The sequence below is a fragment of the Corylus avellana genome, chromosome ca6 (genome assembly GCF_901000735.1).
Source record: "Corylus avellana chromosome ca6, CavTom2PMs-1.0".
Classification (NCBI taxonomy): domain Eukaryota; kingdom Viridiplantae; phylum Streptophyta; class Magnoliopsida; order Fagales; family Betulaceae; genus Corylus; species Corylus avellana.
The window spans coordinates 14545900-14566748 of NC_081546.1; the positions used below are offsets into that span (position 1 = coordinate 14545900).

Here is a 20849-nt window from a genome sequence, read left to right on the forward strand (position 1 = left end):
AGGCCTTGGTAGTTGGTACGCATCTCTCCATGTAAGAATCTTACGGCCCATCAAGCGGAAAAGTTTCAAGAAAAGTTTCAAGATGCTGTCTAACCATAATCTAGAAATCAACATAAACCAATGGGAGACAGACATTGCCAAAGCTCATTAAATTGATTATATTTTTGTATAATGCTTAAAATACAATGAGAACGGAAAAAAAGGAGAAAATAATTTGATTTGCTTGCCTGTACAAATATATCAAACATTTTGGCAAGGATCTTCCGCTGGGGAAAAGTCACCACATTCCTCGAAATACAATTTTTTTTTTTTAATTAATTTATTACTTTTTTTTTTTAGGGTTTAGGGTTAGGGTTTAAGCTTTAGGGTTTAGGGTCTACAATGCCATGCTTCTCCACTACTGCTTGTGGGGGTTTTTTGTTTTTGTTTTTTGTTTCTTCTTCTTGTTTTTATTTTATGGTCCTAGTCATTGGTTTGAGGACGTGAATAATATTTATGACTTACGGGTTGAGAGGAGAATGGTTTGGGTGTGAGTATTTTGCTTATACCTAAGAAATGGCTTCCTGTGCTCTAGGAAGGAGTCTGCGTTAGAAGATCTGTTTTATAATTTGAAGATCGGGCTGGGATAGCAGATGTTTGACGTCATAAATTGGTTTTTCATTGTAAAATCTGTTATGTTTTCGATTTTTTGACATGTAATCTTTTAGCTTCGGCTATGATCTTCCAGAACTGTATGTTTTGTGATTGTAAGAGCTTTTATGCTCTTGACCACTATTAATAAAATCAGATTAATTTTTCCTAAAAAAAAGTGTCAATAGCACTTCCCATCAATGCAGCTGGCCTTCAAGTAAGAACTTACAAGAATTGGTTCTGATGCTTGGTAGTTGGTACGCATCTCTCCAACTAAGAATCTTACGGCCCATCAAGCGGAGAAGTTACAAGAAAAGTTTCAAGATGCTGTCTAACCATAATCAAGAAATCAACATAAAACAACGGGAGACAGACATTGCCAAAGCTCATTAAATTGATTATATTTTTGTATAATGCTTAAAATACAAGGAGAAAGGGGAAAAAGGAGAAAAGAATTTAATTCGCTTTCTTGTACAAATATATCAAACATTTTGGCAAGGATCTTCGGCTCCAGGAACTTGGGAAGAGTCATGACATCTCCTGAAATACAATTTGTCTGTGTCCAGAACACCCTAAAAAGAGAGGAAAATCCGGTCGCTGTCAGAAAGGAAATGAAAATAGCAGAGAGAGATTTGGATCCAAGAGCTTCAGAGGTCAGAACCTTGAGGATAATAATGGCTGCATCCTTGTGTAAAACCTCATTATACTCGTGACAAGCAAAACTCTGCAACATGCAAACAACTTTAAAAGTTACTCTTACATTGAGAGAGAGAGAGAGAGAGAGAGAGAGAGAGTAAAGACAAGAGAACTTGAAACAGACTTGAACACAATTGGGGCAACCAGCATCTCCTAAGCAGTAACAAGACGTAAGCAGTTCCAGAGCAGCGGTTAACAACTCTGTGAAAAGGGGTTGAACCTATTGCAACATTCAAATATATTCACATCAAAAAGGAGTAAAACATGTTTGTTGCCATCAATTTGAAGATTGTAAAATAAGAAACTATCAGTCCATTCTGTCCAAATAAATTAAGGTTTGTAAATCACCTCAGCAGCAATGGGGAGAAAAAAAGACGCAAGAAAATATGGACTTGCACATATCTTAAACTTAAGCATATCGGGATGGAGGTTTACAGATCCAAAGGTCCTATATGCCATAGGAGTTAAATCGGCAACTTTCAAATTAACCTTGGAGTTTGCCTCAGGGAACATATATCAATCAAATGTTAGAGCATTTGGAAGGAGCGCAAACTTATCTTCGTAAAGTTAATAGTTATTCAACAAAACTGACGTCCCTTCATCATAAATGAAAATTTTCACAGTTCGATACTGAATTTTCCATTTCATGTCGCTTACCTGAACTGATACACCAAGCCCTCCAGGATGCTGATCATATAATAGAATTCTTTCTGGATAATAGCGTCTATCATGAGGGTTTGGACACTCTGGAGCCAAGTCAGATGAGTTGCATATTATATGTCTACACACCAAAGTATCATACTGTAGTCAGATACACAACTGTTGGGATCATACAGAATTGACATTGATAGTGGCTTCAAGGATAACAAGCGGTGACATGATTGACTTCTTAATATAAACCCTCTCAACCACTTTGCAATTTAGTAAGAATAATTGTAAAGAATGCAGAAAAATAAACCAACTTTCCAAAGCGCAACTGTAAATGCTTCTAAGAGACTTACAAGGGCACTACATTCAGAAGAGCGTGTGAAGCAGCATGCAAGCCTCCACGAAAATCAAAGTTTTGCTTATTGACAGCTGCTTTTATTGATTGCGGAACTGGAATCCAAACTGCCTGCTTAGATGTAAAGATGAAATAAGATTAGACAGAATTCAGAAGAAAAAAAGAGAAAAGATATTTACGTATGTACACATAAATGAATGTCTATATGTTTATGAATGTATATATATATAGCTGCATGATCCCAAACAATGATGCCATTAAAATTTTTAGAGCCCCTAACAACGTAAATCTTTATGTAATAAGTCCACCTGTGAGTTATATGAATAACTAGGAAGTGACAGTTCAACCGTATCAAATATTTGGTTGCTTCCTCTCCAGATTCGATAGAAACCAAACCAATTAGTAGTTACTTTGCAAGTATGTGCTTTTGCAGTTGTTCTTGAAAGCCGAATGTTGGAAACCTTCACCGGATAGGCCTAAGAAAGAGCAGGGCATGCAGCAGTAACCGATTAGTAAATAAACATTATAAGTATTTCTGAAAATGCAATACGAGGGAATGCTATGCCAAATATAAAGAAGTTTGTAATCAATTTATATATAGAGAATAGGACACAATGGCACGTACATGAATTTAATCTCCTTGGCCATATCTTACAAAAATAAGCAATCCTAAAACCCTACACAATGTCTATCTCCCCACCAACCCCCCAATACGAAAAATTGAGGATCAAGACAAGAAAAAGTAGACAACAGTTTATACATATCAAGCAGTGTTCAATTCCTAACATATGTAATTGACAATTGAATACAGCATATGCAACAGAAATCAAGATTTACTGGACACATGTTCATATCGAACATGTGTATAGCTCAAGGGTAAAGGTTGTAACATTTATGCAAATTAGATCCCAACACCTAGATTATGTGGAGAGAACTCACTTTCTTGCATCCCAACATTTTTCTTGCATGTCTATGCTGATGGGTACCATCTATTTAGATTGGACCTCCCATACGTTCCTACACTGTAAGAAGAAGCAAATAGTGCAATTGAAAGCTGCTTATCTTATTGGCTGTACCTAACTTCTCTAGGTATTCCAGACAAATCATACAATCAAGATTGCTCCAGAAGCATTATGTCATCTTACTCTGGGCTTATAGGGAAGAAAACACGGTTAATGCAGAGAGCCTGAATTAACTTGAAGTCTCAGGAACGGATCTAATCTATGTAAATGGGATGATGAGCAAACTTTTACTATCTCATCAAGCAGCATATGTGCTACATTTCTTAGGGAACCCCATGATCCCTGTTCAACCATGGAGCTATTAGTGTCAATCTTGATAGATCAATGAACTACAAAGCAAGTTCCACAGAAAATGTGGATATTACAATTATGTCTCATGCCTTGAAATCAGTGAGATAAAAAAGCATCCCGCCTGTCCAAGTACTGGATTAAGTCATGCAATTTATAAGAAGCCACCTAAAGAAGTATAAGACAGTTAAGGGCCAGACATACAATCTTGCCGCCGTTGACATGAACATCAGTGTAGTCTCGAGTTCTTGTGTAATACTTCAAATCAGCTTCTTCACACAAAGCAATCTTATTTGATAAATCTAATTTTTTAACCAGATAGGTCTTCCCCTGGTGCATATAAACAGCACCTTCATATATCTGCATAAAATAATGTATGGTAAACCATGGAGTGATCAACACTAATAATGAAAGGACTTCAGTAAAAAAATCAAATTTCTATCTCATTTGGGGATAATCAGAGTAAAAGAGTAAGATTAATGTATAAAGCACTTCATAGATCTAAAACAAGGTTCTAACCTGAAAGAAAGCCTTGCTTTCCTCAACCTCTTCAAGGACTTCATCATTGCGCTGGTCTATGACTTCATATCTCACATTTTCTATTGCACGGATACTAACTGAGTGTGAAGGCATTTTCTACAACATAATACATGGGGGAACGATAAGTTTAAAAAATACAAAACTTACAATCCCTATGAAATTTGCTAATACAAAATCATACACAGAGAGTAGCTTAAGCAATTCATTAATGGTACATAGAGTAGACATAAACCATGCAACAGATAATATACCTCATGTCCAATATAGTTCCACATTTGAAACGAAGAATCACACGATTGAACAGTACTCAAGTATCCTCTGGTTTTCAGAGACGATATAGAACAGTTTAAACCAGACCCAAAATATTTCTCATCATAAAGCAAACACAGTGGGTATTCGTGAGCAGCGCATACCAAATGCTGTTCAAGAACCTTCAAAGAAGAAGGCAACAAGAAAAATAAGCATTAAGTTCTGCCAATTTATCCAACCTTACAATGTTGATGAATAAGTAAATGGTTATGATAAAAATTTCAAAACCTGCTGGTTTTGAGCGTCAATATGACAGCACTCAATTGGGCTCCCAAAGAGTTTATTAGGGTGATTCATAAAATATTGATCAAGAGGCCCTCCAAATGCAACATAAACTGCAAGAGACGGTCTCTCTCTCCTCCCAGCCCTTCCAGCTTGTTGCCACAAGCTAAAAATATGCATATAAATGGAGTAAAAATCACTGATCAAACTATTTAAGCAAATAGGTTAAATCACTAAAAAGTAAGATGACTGGACAACCTACCTAGCAATACTACCAGGAAAGCCTAAATGCAGAGTTACATCAATATGTCCAACATCAATGCCCAACTCAAGCGCATTGGTTGCAGCAATACCACAAAGCTTTCCATCAAAAAAATCTCTCTCTATTCTTCTCCTGTCCTGTTCCATCATTCAAGCAATGTCAAACCCAAGGAACCATATGTTGGGAAAAGTTGTATTGGCTGTCAAAGGGCAGATTTCATGAACAAACTTTCTGCCTCGTGATGGCACTCCAAAATTTAACAGTATAGAGACCGAACACCAAGCAGCATAGAAATACTGTGGCATAAAAAATACTGAGACATACATCAAGCTTCAAACAGTTACAATGATCAAAACTGAAATCTGGGCATCGAAAGTGGAAAACAGATCAGTAATGCTATCTATTCAGGAAATATTTAGGTGTTAGTGGTAAAAAAAATAATAATGTTTGTTCCTTCCCGTGCATGTAATAGTGCACTATTGTTTTTTTTCTTCTCTTTTTTGGTAAATAGAGTTTGTAATGTGGTCAATAAATGGAAATTCTATTGATTGATCAAAAGGAAAATACAATGGAAAGATGATAATGGCTAGATTCGAGGTTAGCCAGGCCTCCCAGAATTGCAAAGAAATTCCAATGACAATTTTCTCATAAGTCCCCCAAATCCCCAATTGCATCACTTCAGATAACCCTTCTGTTTATCCCCCTGTTTCTCCCTCTGTTTCTACTTTGTTATTTCGTTGTCCATGGCCGAATAGAGAACTATGGCTTGTTACAGCACGTGTGGGCAGGGTGGGGGGGTGTATGCCTCTTCCCTTCACATAAAAATATTCCTCAACAACTTCAATTCGAGGACGCAATCTTGGGGATTTCCACGTAAACAAAAGAGACAATTGTGAAATAGATTACCTAGTATGCTTACTCTAATGATCAGAAGATACTCAATATTATCAGGGTCCAAATCTTAACTCACTAAATAAACAACTGTAGGCAGTTCCCAATATCTATCCTATGTCCCAAATCGCTAGCAACGATGCTCTTCTTGTCACAACCTATTCATCATATAGGTGGAGAGAGAGAGAGAGAGCCAATTTTTCTTGATTTATAATTGGCTTCCTTTCTCACATCCTTCTCTTGATTTTTGCCACTCAGCATTGTCACACATAGTCTCACAGATTAGGGTTCAAACAAAAAAAGAAACTGAGAATCATCTTGATGCAGAATTCATCACGGAATGACAGCTAGGGTTTGGCAGATAGGTTTTATTTTATGTGTTTTGCTTCTTCTTTTTTAATGTTTAGCATAAGGGTATTATTGTACTTTGTGTTATTTAGGGTTTTCTACAAGTGTTTCTTATAGCCGTTAGGCAAGACAACTAATTGAGGTTTCTCTTGTTCTTCCAACTTTTAGGTATTCTTGAAGAATCTACCAATTGTTGATGTCTTTATTCCTCTTCTTCTTAGTGAATCAACATGTTTAAAGAAAGATTTTGCTTTCGGTATTCGTGCGTGCAAATTCAAAATCGTTTATCTTTTCTTTTTCAAGATATAAATTTCTACACGCTCCCTGCATTAGATGGTATTTATTAGAGTCTACCACCTCCCTGCTTCACATCTTCTGGCCTACATTCATTTGTGATAACAGAAGCTGAGGAAACAGTAAATAATAATAGTTAAAACAGTGGCTGCCTCTATCACTCAAAACCTAGGCCACTCACCAAAAAACTACACAAATACCCAACTTATTTGGACCCAAATAAACACGTAGAGTGGATCCGACAAGTGAAATTGAAGACATGCCATCATAGAGGGTATATCCTTTTTTTGAGCTCATGCAAAGATAGCTTTTTGAAGTTATCATAGTATCCCTAGATTGCCCATTAAGTCTTTCCTTACAAACAAAGGCGAAGGCTTACTTACCAACCACTATATGCTTTATAAGACATTATCCTCCAGCAATCCAAATAACAACAAAAACCAAAAATAAGAAAATACATACTTTTCTGTCACAACTGAATATAGGGCATCAAAATTATTCTCCAAACAAAGGCTTGTCTTCCACATTGAACACAAGAAAATGTAATTAAATTACACACCATGATGTAGAGGAGCCAACATGCAACCATTGATAACAAAAAGCATCAAAGAACTGTAACAGTACTGACCGTAGCAATGTAACCAGCACGATAGGCACATATGGACTCAACCAAATGCGGTGCTGTATCCCGAAGAATCTCACGCCTATTACAATTTTAGCAATTTAATTGCATTACTTTCTTCATCTAAAAACTTAATAGTAGACGCAAAAAAAAAAAAAAAAAAAAAAAAAACATATCTTAAGAAAGCTAAAAATCAGGTCATATAGCATTGATGTACTGAAATTCTTGGTACTGATGTGACATACGTATAGCTTAAAACAATTTCACAAAGTTTACGCGATTTACAAAAAGCAATGCAACGAAGTCCATGCTGAACCATTTCTGCAAAGAGGCGCGAAACATTCAAAAGTGGGCTGCAAGAGTAAATAAATCATTAGGCCCTGAAGTACTCATTCCATGTAAAAAACCAATACAAAATTCATTCACAGAGATTTATGACTAATCATAAGTATTAAGTCTTATTAAATACAATGATGGATTTTTCAAATTTGTGCACATTTGGTTAAAATGATTTAGCAATGTCTTGATTCGGATGGACACCATTCTAAAGAGTCCTCAAGAAAAACATTACTCCATGAAGAGAAGGAAACGAGAAGAGGGAGGGGGAGTGGGAGTCATCCCATCTTATTTTTCTTTTGGTTTTTACATTCTCACAGGAGGCATGTGAAATTCTCATTGCAATAGTAAGCATTTTATCTTCACAGCGTAAGCATCTCAAATGTGGCCTCCAGCAGATACAAGAAAGCTACAAAAATTTTGATAAAATAAAAATAAATAAAATAAAAGGAACCAGAGTTTTCTTTATGCCATGCAAACCATAGCAGAAGTGTCCCTGAATTCTCCATCCATTTCTGTAACAGTGGATAATTGTTACCTTGAATTTCTGAAATTAGCAATTTCAACTGTAGATCCTCCAGTATCCATACTGCAAGTTTCCTCCAACAGCTGTACTTAATTAGCGTTAGCAAGAAATACATAAATATTTCTTGAAAAATACTTCAAGTAGATCACTTATAGTAGCAAAGCACATACAGTTTTTGGACATGCAATAGGATTCCAAAGGATGAAGAGCTTTCTAGCAGAGGGACTTCCATCATTCTGAATCAATTCCAAGGTTGGTAGATTTGCGAGTTCCTTAAGCATCAGAAAATTCATTTGTCAAATGCATCTATTCAATATGTACACAAGATAATTTGTCAAAATGCCTAAAAAAATATTTTAGGCAGCTGAGGAAAGCTACATATAATGAAGAAAAATTTCAGAAAGAAAACATGGTACAGCAGCTGAATTGAAGTATAACTAAACCACAAAATCCATCAGACAACAATAAACGAGCTGGCTTGTGCACAATTACACAGTGCCGATAAGCTACACATGTCAAGCATTCAGGCCAACTCAGCAAGTCAAAGAAAGAACCTCCCCCCTGGCTGTTGACTCTTTTACTCATTATATCTGCATATCTTTTTTTTTTTTTTTTGATAAGTAAAAGTCAATGTATTAAAAGCGCAAGGGGTGCAACCCATGTACACAGGAAGTATACGAAAGAGCCCACTACACAAGCTTTAAACTGAAAATGACGTACAGAAATCTATAAATTTCGTAAGCGTTGAAGCTTGCGAAGAATACCCCAAAACCCTCCAAGAGAAAGTGTTTGGAGCACCCTTTTCTTCAATTCTAGAGTACCCATTTCACGATCCTCAAAGCTCGACGCATTCCTTTCTCTCCATAAGGACTACATTACACACAAAGGGGCCATCCTCCAAAGGTGCATGACTGTCCGCTTTCCCCTTTGCCCTCTCCAACTTCCCAAGCATTCCTTCAAACTCCCCGGCATCACCCACGTTATACCAAATAGCTGGAGAATCATATTCCATACCTCTACAGCAGCTTCACAATGCACCAAAAGGTAATCAATAGATTCGCCACTCTTCTTGCACATACAACACCATTCCGTCACAATGATGTTCTTCTTTCGTAAGTTGTCCAATGTTAAAATTTTCACCATAACCGCTGTCCATACGAAAAAAGCCACTCGCGGAGGAGCTTTACTCTTCCAAATAAGCTTCCACGGGCCATCCACCGGGGCTGAATTGATCTTCACCTTGTAGAAAGACTTCACCTCAAAGATTTTCCTCTTCGAGGAAATCCAACTAATTTTATCTACCCCACCATGCCTTACATGTTGGGAATACAGCAGTTCGAAAAATCTCGAGACCTCCTCCAATTCCTAATCATGAACAGGCCGAATAAACCTACATTCCAAAAAATAGCACCATTTACCAACTCCATATTCTCCTCTTCCATGCCTCCTTTCCACATGCAATATTAAACAAGGCGGGAAACAAATTCTGCAGTGATACCTCCCCACACCACACATCCTGCCAAAACAAAACTCAAGACCTGTTTCCAACCTCGAAACGCACATGTTGCTTAAACTCATCCCACCCCCATCGGATACTTTTCCACAGTCCCACCCCATACGACCCTCCTACCTCCTTGGAACACCAATCACCCCTCATCACCTCATATTTAATCTCCACTAATTTCCTCCACCATGCATCTCTTTCATGTGCAAATCTCCACAACCATTTACCCAATAAAGCTCGATTAAATTGTATCAAATTCTTTACCCCTAATCTCTTTCATTATATCTGCATATCTACACTTGATTTATTGTAAATCGAGGGCAACACATGCCTCGACAAAATCAAAACTAGTCTATATTTCTGAAAATATTACACAAATGCGGTGACCAAGACATAATTCCCATCAGTCTAAGGTTCATTAGGGTGGCAGGTGTGGGGAACAAACCAAGAAAGGCACCAAATAGAAGTTTTCGAAAATAAAGAAAGGCATGAAAAACTAAAATTGCAAAACATAAAAAATAAAATAAAATAAAAAAATAAAAAATGAAGTATCTAATTACATTCTAGAAATCTTTACCATACAGTGCTCGCGAGGATTTGAAGAAGTTGCAGTAGAAAATATAAAATAAGGATCACTTCCGTATACTGCAAATGGAAGGAAACCACTTGTTGATGTACCGTACAACAGAAAAGACTAAAAATGCATAAGAAGTTATTCAACTCTCACAAACTCTACAGAAAAATTTTACCATGCGAACAGAGTCGGCGAAGCCTCCGCATAATAAGAGCAGTATGACATCCAAATGCTCCCTTGTAAGCATGAGCTTCGTCAATGACCACAAACCTGATTGATTGGAATATAAATAAATCTCCAAAACAACAAACAATGTGCTATTAGGAAAACAAACAAACAAAAAAATGACGTGCGTAGTTATCAAAGTAAGAAACTCCACAAAATTCTCAAAACATCCACTTAATGCAGAACTCAACTCAATATATAGTGGCAGAAACATGAAAACAAAATGATTAGTCACTCAGTAATAGAAAGAGAGATTGCAGTCAAAATAACATACCTAAGATTTGATAAAATCCGCCTAAATCTTTCATGGTGTGGCAAGATTGATATGTGTAACATATCTGGATTTGTGATCAACTGCATGCAAGCAAACAAGAATTCCAGCACAAATTCCGGTGAGACACAGCCAGCCAAAGAAAGCTGCCCTGTATGAGCCAACCATATAGTAAATTACCAGTCTAGCGTTATCACGCAGCCAAGTCCTGTCCTTCTGAGAAGTGTCACCATCATAAACGCCAATATTTAGACTGGCATCAAATCCTTTTGTCATATCTAACAAAGCTCTGAGTTGATCTTGAGCTAAGGCCTGCATGCATGAAATATTTCATCATCTAATTACTGCCTAAAAGCAAAAACCAAGATGATGACCTCTGTTAAAGCATATAGAAGTTAGAGATATACAGATTGCAACAACAAACCTTTGTTGGAAATAAATATAGAGCACATGATAACAAATCCTGGGACAAGACTTCAAGAACTGCTAGATTATAGCAAAGAGATTTCCCACTAGATGTCATCGTTGCCACGACAACATTCTTCCCAGCATGGGAAGCTTCTATAGACTCCACCTATGGATACCGAAAAAGCTGAAAACATTCAGAAATGTTGGATATTAGAAGGATGAAAACACAGGAAATATCCGTACCTGGTGACTATACAATTTAGTAATTCCCAAAGATTTAAGTGCTGATCTCATGTTATCTGAGAGTTGATTTGGGATTTCTACATAAGTGGCTTTCCTGGCACCAACATCTTCAACATGCACCATCTGCATTTAGACGAGCTTTCAGTGTAGTAATCAGCAGAGCCTTCTACTAAGAATAGTTATAAACATGCCCACAAACCAAAATCCAAGTAGGAGCAATGGCCTGACTAATGAAAAAAAAAAAAAAATTGAAACATGAAAATAAGAAATGAGAATCTGTTTATATATGCCAATATGTTAGGCTTCCAGCTCCGAAGAAGCCTGGATGAATTACATGTTAACATACTCTTTTTTCTAACAGAGAACAAATTGATAATACAAGAATAGAAGAAACCTGTCCTTTAGATCCAATGCCCTTCCTAAGATGTTCAACCATTTCCATAGGTAGCAATGAATTTGTTTCCTGCTGAGCAAAGAAGTTGTTACAATGGCATAGATATCAGGTAGGAAATTCTAATTCCTCAACTTCAGAAGACAATTATCGCAGCAAGAATTCCAAAGTGAAGGAAAATCTTAGAACTGATTCAGTATCTTATTGTATGAGACGCCAAAGAACCTTCGATATTGAATGTAGCTTCTTTTATCATTATATAAATAGTCATTATTCCCAATAAGTAGTCTTATACCGTATCATGCAAAACACTAAAAGAATAAATCAATTATTATGACAGCAAATCAAAATGGAACGAGATGCAAAAATATTGCATCAACAGCATAATTGTATTAATAACCACGAGCCAATGAAGTATTACAACTCTAACACCAATAAAGTTTGGGCATTCATTTGAATTTGTTTATTTCACCATTTATTTTCCTTTTGTCGTTTTCCCTTGCCTATGGAGTCTGTACTTGCATCTTCAATATATATATATATATATATAGGAGAATGAAGGCCTACATGACAATGTACATGGTCTGAATCAGAACTTGAAGCTGCTGAGCTTCTCCTTGTCCGTTTTGCTTCTTTTCCACTAGCAGCAATACCATGTTCCTTTACTGATAAGAGTAACTCCTCCAAGGAAAAAGCCGCAAGAATCTCAGGTCCATTTTTACACTGCATAGAAAATCTCAGATTATTCAATAGCCCAAAATTGTAGTTGTAAAACACAAGAGTTAATGCCTAACTATAGAATAGGGGCAGTCTGGCAGGTAAACCAAGTTACTCAGCCACTAACAGCAGCAAAAGTAGTTATATTGTCAATTTGTCATATAGAAAATACTTTTATAAAGACACGTGTTCATTCAGGAAGGAAAAAATATAAAGGTTTGGTTGTAAAAAATCTATCAAAGAGAGTACCATTTATGTCCCAAAATCAACCCACTACTAGAGTATATAAAAGTGCAATGCAGATACGCAATTGCTTATGTATTATAGCCCTGAACAACCACAAGCACTTCCATACAAAGAAATCACCAGATATGATGAGAAGAAAACAATATGGCTATGCTACTGTTCCAGTCTAAGTCCACAATATGCCTTCTACAGGCTCGCATACTTGATATTCTGTCATAAAGATACTGACTAACCAGCAGTACGTGACCAAGAGCAGGCTGATTTCACCAATGACAATTAAATGCAGTCACAAAAGATGTAGGAAACAAGACTCTGGATCAGACAGACTGATAATAGAATAGACAAGCATTAGATTGAAATAAAGCAAAGATCTGAAAATAGAGGTAAAACTTGTATCACTTCATACAACTTGACACTTAAAAAGATGCAGGAAAACATAAGTAGAGGCGGGAAGTATGCGCCTAAGCAGAATTTCTATCAAGATTGCTACAGTAATGGAAGGGTACTCTGTAGGAAACATCTAAATTTTTTTTTTTTTTTTTTTAATAAGGAAGAGGCATCTAAATATTACAAGTTAAACAAACATACCACTAATAACTCAACAGCCTCCGACAGATTAGTTTTGAAAGAACTTTCCCATCTCTTCATTGCACAGATAACCTTTGGTACAGGCACAGGCAACTGTTTCCGAGCTATTGAACAGAAATGTTAGGCCAATGAAGTTAGAAGCCTATAAATTTGAAATTATTTCAAGAAATGAAAGAAAAGGAAATGCATATCTTCAAGAATACCAGTTTTAGGATTATGATCAATTTGATCTTTCAGTTCTGTCGAACAATTAATGATAACAAGGGTATCACCAAAACTTGTTTTCTCCATTTCATTATCTGAAAAACGCACTCCCTGAGAAACAACATACATGTTTAAAGTAAGGCAATAGAATAAAATATCAGAACTCAATGACATATGGCTCTAAGTCCTTCCAGAAATCCAGTCTAATACCTTAGGACAAACAAGGGAAAGATGCTCTATGTCCTTCATACAAAGTTTAATTCCAGACTTTCCAAGCTGAGTCAGCACTTCTTCCAAACAACTAGTAGTCAATTTCTTCTGCTGCAAATGATGAAATGCAGAAAAAATGTTCAAGAAAGCAAATGCCTTCATAATCATCTTCAACCAAGCTGGACACAAACATGAACTACCACTTCCCACTCCCACGCCACCAGCCCAAAAGTTGGCTTTTCTCGATAGCAAGCAGAATCCAGAATGTGGGTCCGACAAACAATTCACTGACTCCAAAACTTTAAGAAATACTTCATAATTATGCTCATCGAGAGCTTCCTTGCTATTGAACCGCAATGTATCCAGTATAAGATCATAGGGGAGCCCCATCCATTTATCAAAATCAAAACCCCTTTTCCGTTTTGCCTCAAAGGAACAAGAACTTGGCATTCCCACCATAGTTTCTTTCCTATCTCCAAGACTAGAATTCCCTTCCATGATATCTCTTCCATCTCCAAGACTAAAGCTCCCCACCTTCCGATTTGTACAAGTTTCATTACCCGATGTTTCACATAAATATGACAAATCTTGCATCATATCGGACCACGCCAAATCAGCAAACTTTGAGATTGAGCTATTATGGGGACTGTTCAATGAAGTTTTAGATTGTTCAAATTCCCGGGCCCTCATGTCCTTCTTAGTAAACGGAACGAGTACTATAAATTCACCATTCTCAAAAGGGTAAGTGCTTATCTGACTCTGCAGTCTCAATTTAACGCCCTAGAAGAAGAATAACAAACAATGGGATATATATGAGTATTAATAGTTCTTATAGAAACCAAAAAAACAAAAAATGTATACATATTCAAAATCACAACCTAAGCTTCAACCCACTGTGACTTACTTCAAAGCAAAAGAGTACGACAACAATCAGTTGCTTTTAAAAAAATAAATAAATAAATAAATAATTAAAATAAAAAATAAAATAAAATGGGGCAATATTAAATCCATAGGTGCTTGGAAAACAAGAAATTCTTCTCAATGTGAAACATGTCATACAAAAAAAGTACAGAACCAATAATCATAATGGAAGGGAAAAGTTGAAATAGCAGTAGAGAGATACGTAATGGGCCTTACCTTGAAGAAAAGGTGGAAATTGGGGGAGTTAGAGGCGGGAGGGAAAGATTGCTTGAGGAGGAGCTTGAGCTCTTCAATGGTACTATTATTCGGAACCAAAACGGCGGTGGATTCCCCGGTTATCGTCCGGACTTGGATTTCTCGCGCACCGCTCCCTGCCATTCTTATTTTGTGCACTCGTTGATTCTTTCTGAAGAGAAAGCCAAACAAGGGTTTCAAATTGTTTTCTAAGCACACAAACAGGTTTGGCGGGGAATTCGTTAATTACAACCTCAGTAATTAATAATTTTGGTTATATCAGAAGGGCAAAATTGTCAAAACAAAAATGTGAAATAACAATTTTGCCCTTGTGATATAAACAGGCCTCAAAGATAATGTAGTTATTTGCTTTCATTGCAGAGTTATATAGCCGAAATTAAAATAGGAAAAAAAATATTTATTTCCATTTTGCCAAATAAAAATCACAATCATGAGATTCCTCGCTTAGATTCCTTCAGATTGATAACATTGGCAAAGATTAGATTTATGTATTGTGCTTCTTTTAACCTTCACGTTTGTTTTTTTGGTTAATGATTTGCACTTCCTATCACTTTATTTAATTTAATTTAATTTAATTTTTTTTTTTCTTTTTTGGTAGAATGCATTACTACTTTACTAGTAAATATCATTTAGTGCTTATGCCTGCAATACATGCTCCGAACATCGATACACAGTCACTCTCACCCCCACGTTTGTATATGTTTATATGTTTACTTCTAGTTTGCCAATGATTCTTGATTTACATTTTGTTGGAAAATAGTTTTGAGGATCTAACGTAGAAGGATTTTGTTCCGTTAGGGTAGAAATCCAATGGAGGACTAAAGAGCAAGAAAAACAGAAAAGTATATTATGTCATAATGATTCTTACGTTCTGTTTTTCTATATATAAGAGTGCAATACATTTCTTCATGAAGAATTGTATTGTTTCTCTTTAACTATAACCTCCATGGAAGTTACCACTTTCCATGAGGATCACCATACTAATTATGGTGTGATCACCCATACATCTTCATCTCTCACTTGATCACACTATAACATTTGATGATAAACTTTAGTAGAGCATGATTACCACGATAGTAATAATTTTTTATCCATGCTAACTCTCTCATCTGTAAAGCCTATAGATCAACGTCAGATCATAACATGATTCTACGTGCGCACAACCTTACAAGGATTAGAAGGATTCATGACAAGCAAGCTTGTTCTTACAAACCAGCACAGAGCAAGAAACACAAGCAAGGAAACACTCAGATTAATCCAGACAAAAAGATAAGATGGTTCAGATCTTACAAACAAAACCTCACTGATTCCAGCTTGTGAGTATGGAAAACACTTCCAAAGAAGCATATATCAAACATACCTCTCAGAAAAACACACAAAAAAAAAAAAATTATCCCAACAAACATGACCAAGGAGTAAGCACCGAGATGAAAGAAAAACAAAACTTAAAACAAAGAATATTTACAAAACATTCACGAACCTTGCTTGAATCCCGGTCAAACCTTTTCAAGCTATTCACAAACACCAATTGCCGAGCGAAGAAATTCAAATCGAGACACATCCAGAGGTTTAGTTAAAAGGTCTACCAATTGCCGTTCTGTAGCCACATGATCAAGCGTGATAACATTAGTTTCAATCAAATCATGAATGGAATGATACCTAATGTCAATGTGCTTGGTATGGGAGTGTTGTACTGGATTCTTGGAAATGCTGATTGCACTCTGATTGTCACAAAACACCACCATCGTTTCTTGATCAAGGCCATAGTCTGATAGAAGTTTTTTCATCCGTAAGAGCTATGTGCAACAACTCCCCGTAGCAATGCATTCAGCTTCAACTATTGAGAGGGATATAGAGTTCTGTTTCTTGCTTAGCCAGGCTACAAGATTAGTCCCCACATAGAAACATCCTCCAGAGGTACTCTTCCTATCATCAGAACATCCTGCCCAATCAGCATCAGAGTACCCTACCAAGTTTAAGTTAGTGTTCTTGGAGTACCAAATCTCATGATTTACAGTGCTATTCACATATCAAATGATTCGTTTAACAATTGTTAAATGTGATTCGTTTGGATTGGCTAGAAAACGAGCACACACACCGACACTGAAGGAGATGTCCAGTCTACTAGCTGTGAGGTATAATAGACTTCCAATCATACTTATGTACAGTGTTTGACTAACACTTTTGTCACTGAGTTCTGCTGAAAGTTTCACACTGATACTCATAGGAGTTCAAAGATGACTTTTTTCATCAAGGCCAAATTTTTTAACAAGCTATTTGGTATGAGTGACAAACATTCCAAGGTCTGATTGTTGAACTTGAAGACCTAAGAAATAAGACAACTCTCCAATCATACTCATTTCAAACATTTTCTTCATTTCTTCAGCAAAAGTGTGAGAGTGGGAGTTAACTGTAGCTCCAAACACTATGTCATCCACATAGATTTAAGCAATTAACATATCCTGTCCTTTCTTTCGAATAAACAAGGTACAATCTGCTATTCCACGAGTGAACTCATGTGAGATGAGATATGCAGTGAGTCTCTCATACTCTTTGGGTGCCTGTTTCAACCCATACAGGGCCTTCTTTAGTTTGTACACGTGATCAGTGTGATGTGGATCCTTGAACCCTTTTGGTTGTTCCACATAGACTTCTTCTTGAAGAATCCCATTCAAAAAAGCACTCTTGACATCCATTTGATACAATTTAAAGCCAAAATTGCACACTATCCCTAGAAGGATTCTAATGGACTCAAGCCTAGCAACAGGGGCAAAGGTCTCATCAAAGTCTATCCCTTCAATTTGCATATAGCCTTGAGTAGCCAATCGGACCTTATTTCGTATCACAGTGCCATGTTGATCAACCTTATTCTTGCAGATCCATTTTGTACCTATGACATTCTGGTCATTAGGTCTGGGTACCAAGGTTCAAACATCACTTCTAGTGAATTGAGTCAATTCCTCTTGCATAGCTTCAATCCAACTCTCATCTTGTTGTGCTTCTTCAACCTTCTTCGGTTCCATTTGAGACAAATAACACATGTAGGAGACTTGATTTAAAACCCTATTATGAAGTCGCTTTCCTTCTCCAATCCTTCTTAAAATATTTTCTTTTGGATGATTCAAGATTAGATGTGAGGGAGTGTCTTTGGACAGAGCTTTAGAGCTAGAAGGTTCATCATTTGATTCTGGAGAACCAAGATCAATAGTTGCATCTGACTCCTCCACAACTGGTTCTTCTTCTTTCACTGGTTTCTCTTCACTATCAAGAGGACAGTTACTAATTTTAGAGGATTCATCATGAATCACAACATTAAAAGATTCCATAACAACATATGTTCATTTGTTGTAAACCTAATATGCTCTACTAGATGATGAATATCCAAGGAAAATTACTTCATCACTCTTGGTGCCAAACTTACCAAGATTTTCCCTGTCACGAAGGATGAAACACTTACTTCCAAAGACATGAAATGCTTCACAGTGGATTTCTTGCCTTTCCATATTTCATTCGGAGCCTTCTTGGTACTGGGTCTTCGATAAACTCTATTGATTATGTGACAAGCAATGTTGACAGCTTATCCCTAGAAGTATGTAGCAAGATTCTTCCCATGAAGCATAGCCCGAGCCATATCTTGGATGACTCTGTTTTTTCTCTTAACAACTCCTTTTTTGCTGAGGTGTGATGGGAGAAGAGAATTCCTATTATACCTGCCTCTTCACAAAGTCTCTCAAAACATGAGTTATCAAATTCTCTTCCATGATCACTCCTTATGCGTTGAATGGCACACCCGTTCTCATTGAATTCTTTTGAACAAAATCTTAGCTTGATCACAAGCTTCTGACTTATCCCTTAATAACATCACCCAGGTGAATTTAAAGAAGTCATCCACCACCACCATGATATATTTCTTTTCCCCCCCCCATACTCTCACTTCTCGTGAGACCCATAAGATCCATATGAAGCAGCTCCAAAGGAAAGGAGGTGTGAATAGATTGAGTGGCTCTGTGTTGAGATTTGATTTGTTTTCCCAATTGACAGGGGCCACACACCATCTTCTCAGATTTTCCTAACTTGGGCAAGTCACTAATCAGCTCATCCATAGATGCCTTATAAAGATCCTTGAAGTTCAAATGACCCAGACGTTGATGTCATAGTTCAGCAATGTCTAGTTTGACTTGTTTGCAACTGAGAGTGGTCGAGGAGCCAATCCCATAGTAGTTACCAAACGTCCTTACTCCTCCCATAATTCATTTTCCATCCTCATCAAATACATTGCACTCCTTTGAAATTTGAACAATATGGTCCTCGTCGCAAATCTGACTAATGCTGAGAAGATTGGCTTTAAGATCCTTTACATAAAGCACCTCACAAATCTCAGGAATTCCTTTGATTTCGACTGAGCCTCTGCCTTTGATTTGAGCATGATTTCCATCACCAAAAGTAACACTTCTACCCCTATACTCAGTTAAACCATTAAACATAGACTTATCCCCCGACATATGCTTAGAATAAGCACTATCGAGGTACCAAAGACATGAATCAAGAGCTTTTAAAGATGTATAAGCAACAAGATCAATATAGCTATGTTCATCAACTTGGCACTTCTTAAAAGAACAGCTGCAATCACTAAACTCTTGGCTATGCACAAAAGATGAGGGGAATTTATCAGAGATACATTAGTCAAAAAGTCCAGTTTAGAGTTTTTGGCCTCCAATTGTTGTTGAACAACACTTGCATCTTTCTTACTAGAACCAGCATTTGAAGATTTAGGGATTCTATGCTTCAAAAGAGGGCATTTAGCACGAAAATGCCCTTGAACACCACAGTTAAAACAAGGGCCATGATTCTTAGTAAGTAAAGGTTCATGAGATGTACACTCCAGAGATTTCATGTCCAACCGCTTAGGTTGTTCAGCAAAAATAAGTTATTTTCTCTTCTTCTCATTATCTAATCTCAGTCTATCTATTTCTGAATTAACTCTTACTAACTCATTCTAAATATAATTGGTGTCTAGATTAATAGCGCAAAGTTCCTTGGTCATCGTATTATAGGAGTTTAACAAGGCTTCCAATGAGACAGGAGGATTAACATGATCAATATCATTACATTCAGAAGAGACCAGAGATTCAATAATACTAGCACAAGAAACAGAGGACATATCAAAGTCTTTTAAACAACCAAGCTCATCAAGAAAATGAATATTCAAAGACATGATTGAACACATAGAGAAAAGAGGTTATGAACACGCTCAAGACATTAGTCAAAAACCGAGCAAACCTGCTCTAATACCAATTGAAAGTTTACTAGGATCATGTTCTACCTCTAGTAACCACTGTTTCAAAACAAGAGACTAAGCCATTTCATCAAACACAAAAGATGCACAGTTGAAATAAAAAGGAATAGCATAACCATAACACAAGATTTGTTTATGAAGTGGAAAACCCTTGAGCACCTCAAGGTAAAAACCACTCCGGGGTAGCCAAACCTAGGAAATCACTAAAAGAAGATTCACTGTTACAGAATAGACGATACTCACTCCCTTGAGGACCTTTAAACTTAGTAAGAACAAGAAACTTCCTAGCATGTCTCCATCGTGAACATCTTCAAGCAGTGACTTTCCTTATTGACCCTTTGGTGGACTTCCTTCACCAAGCATCCAAAATAGCAATCTTTAAGTAGACGAACGAACAAGGCAACATGCCAGTCAAGAGAAAAGAGTCGCTCCAAGCCATAACACGTCTCCTTTTGAATAAAACAGCACCACCGAGACACAGCTCTCGTGGAGAAAAATTGAGACTTTAGTGAAAGGAGCTCTCAAAAAATATTTTCAAAGTCTAAAGAATGAACAGTGACAGAAATCCTTTTATAGTGAAACATTTCCGTCGTCACGTCTGAACAGAACACTTTCTTGTTATGACAGGAAGGCCAAATTTGTAGATCTCAAACAACCACATCTTAACGAGAAAGTATTCCTGTCCTGACGTGAAAAACAAATGTCTCCTCTTTGTCACTTGTCTCATCTTAACGTAGCCTCTGACGGGAAAATAGTAGCTTTGGCTTTGGTCCTGTTACATGTCCCGTTCTGATGGGGTTCCAGATG

At 36.9% G+C, this 20849-nt stretch overlaps 1 protein-coding gene across 4 annotated transcripts; it reads right to left on the minus strand.

Moving 5' to 3' along the window:
• Nucleotides 1–1016: 1016 nt before the first annotated feature.
• On the minus strand, nucleotides 1017–14974 carry LOC132184275 (uncharacterized). 4 transcript variants are annotated; one of them, XM_059597842.1, is made up of 27 exons: nucleotides 14708–14973; nucleotides 13571–14350; nucleotides 13360–13471; nucleotides 13157–13260; nucleotides 12173–12328; nucleotides 11609–11677; nucleotides 11215–11337; nucleotides 10988–11137; nucleotides 10744–10875; nucleotides 10567–10646; nucleotides 10243–10337; nucleotides 10071–10138; nucleotides 8160–8261; nucleotides 8002–8072; nucleotides 7413–7480; nucleotides 7134–7209; nucleotides 4973–5104; nucleotides 4717–4876; nucleotides 4431–4610; nucleotides 4159–4275; nucleotides 3844–3999; nucleotides 2638–2805; nucleotides 2328–2440; nucleotides 1984–2107; nucleotides 1451–1546; nucleotides 1292–1354; nucleotides 1017–1202 (listed from the first exon to the last, which is right to left on the minus strand). In XM_059597842.1, exons 1-27 carry the CDS (start codon nucleotides 14867–14869, stop codon nucleotides 1113–1115), a joined length of 3747 nt encoding a protein of 1248 aa, XP_059453825.1. In that variant the 5' UTR covers nucleotides 14870–14973; the 3' UTR covers nucleotides 1017–1112. The 4 variants fall into 4 exon arrangements, 3 of the variants coding, with proteins under 3 accessions (XP_059453825.1, XP_059453824.1, XP_059453826.1); XM_059597841.1 differs by having other exon boundaries at nucleotides 4973–5109; nucleotides 7373–7480; XR_009440548.1 differs by lacking the exons at nucleotides 1017–1202; nucleotides 1984–2107 and having other exon boundaries at nucleotides 4973–5109; nucleotides 7373–7480; nucleotides 14708–14974.
• Nucleotides 14975–20849: the final 5875 nt, after the last annotated feature.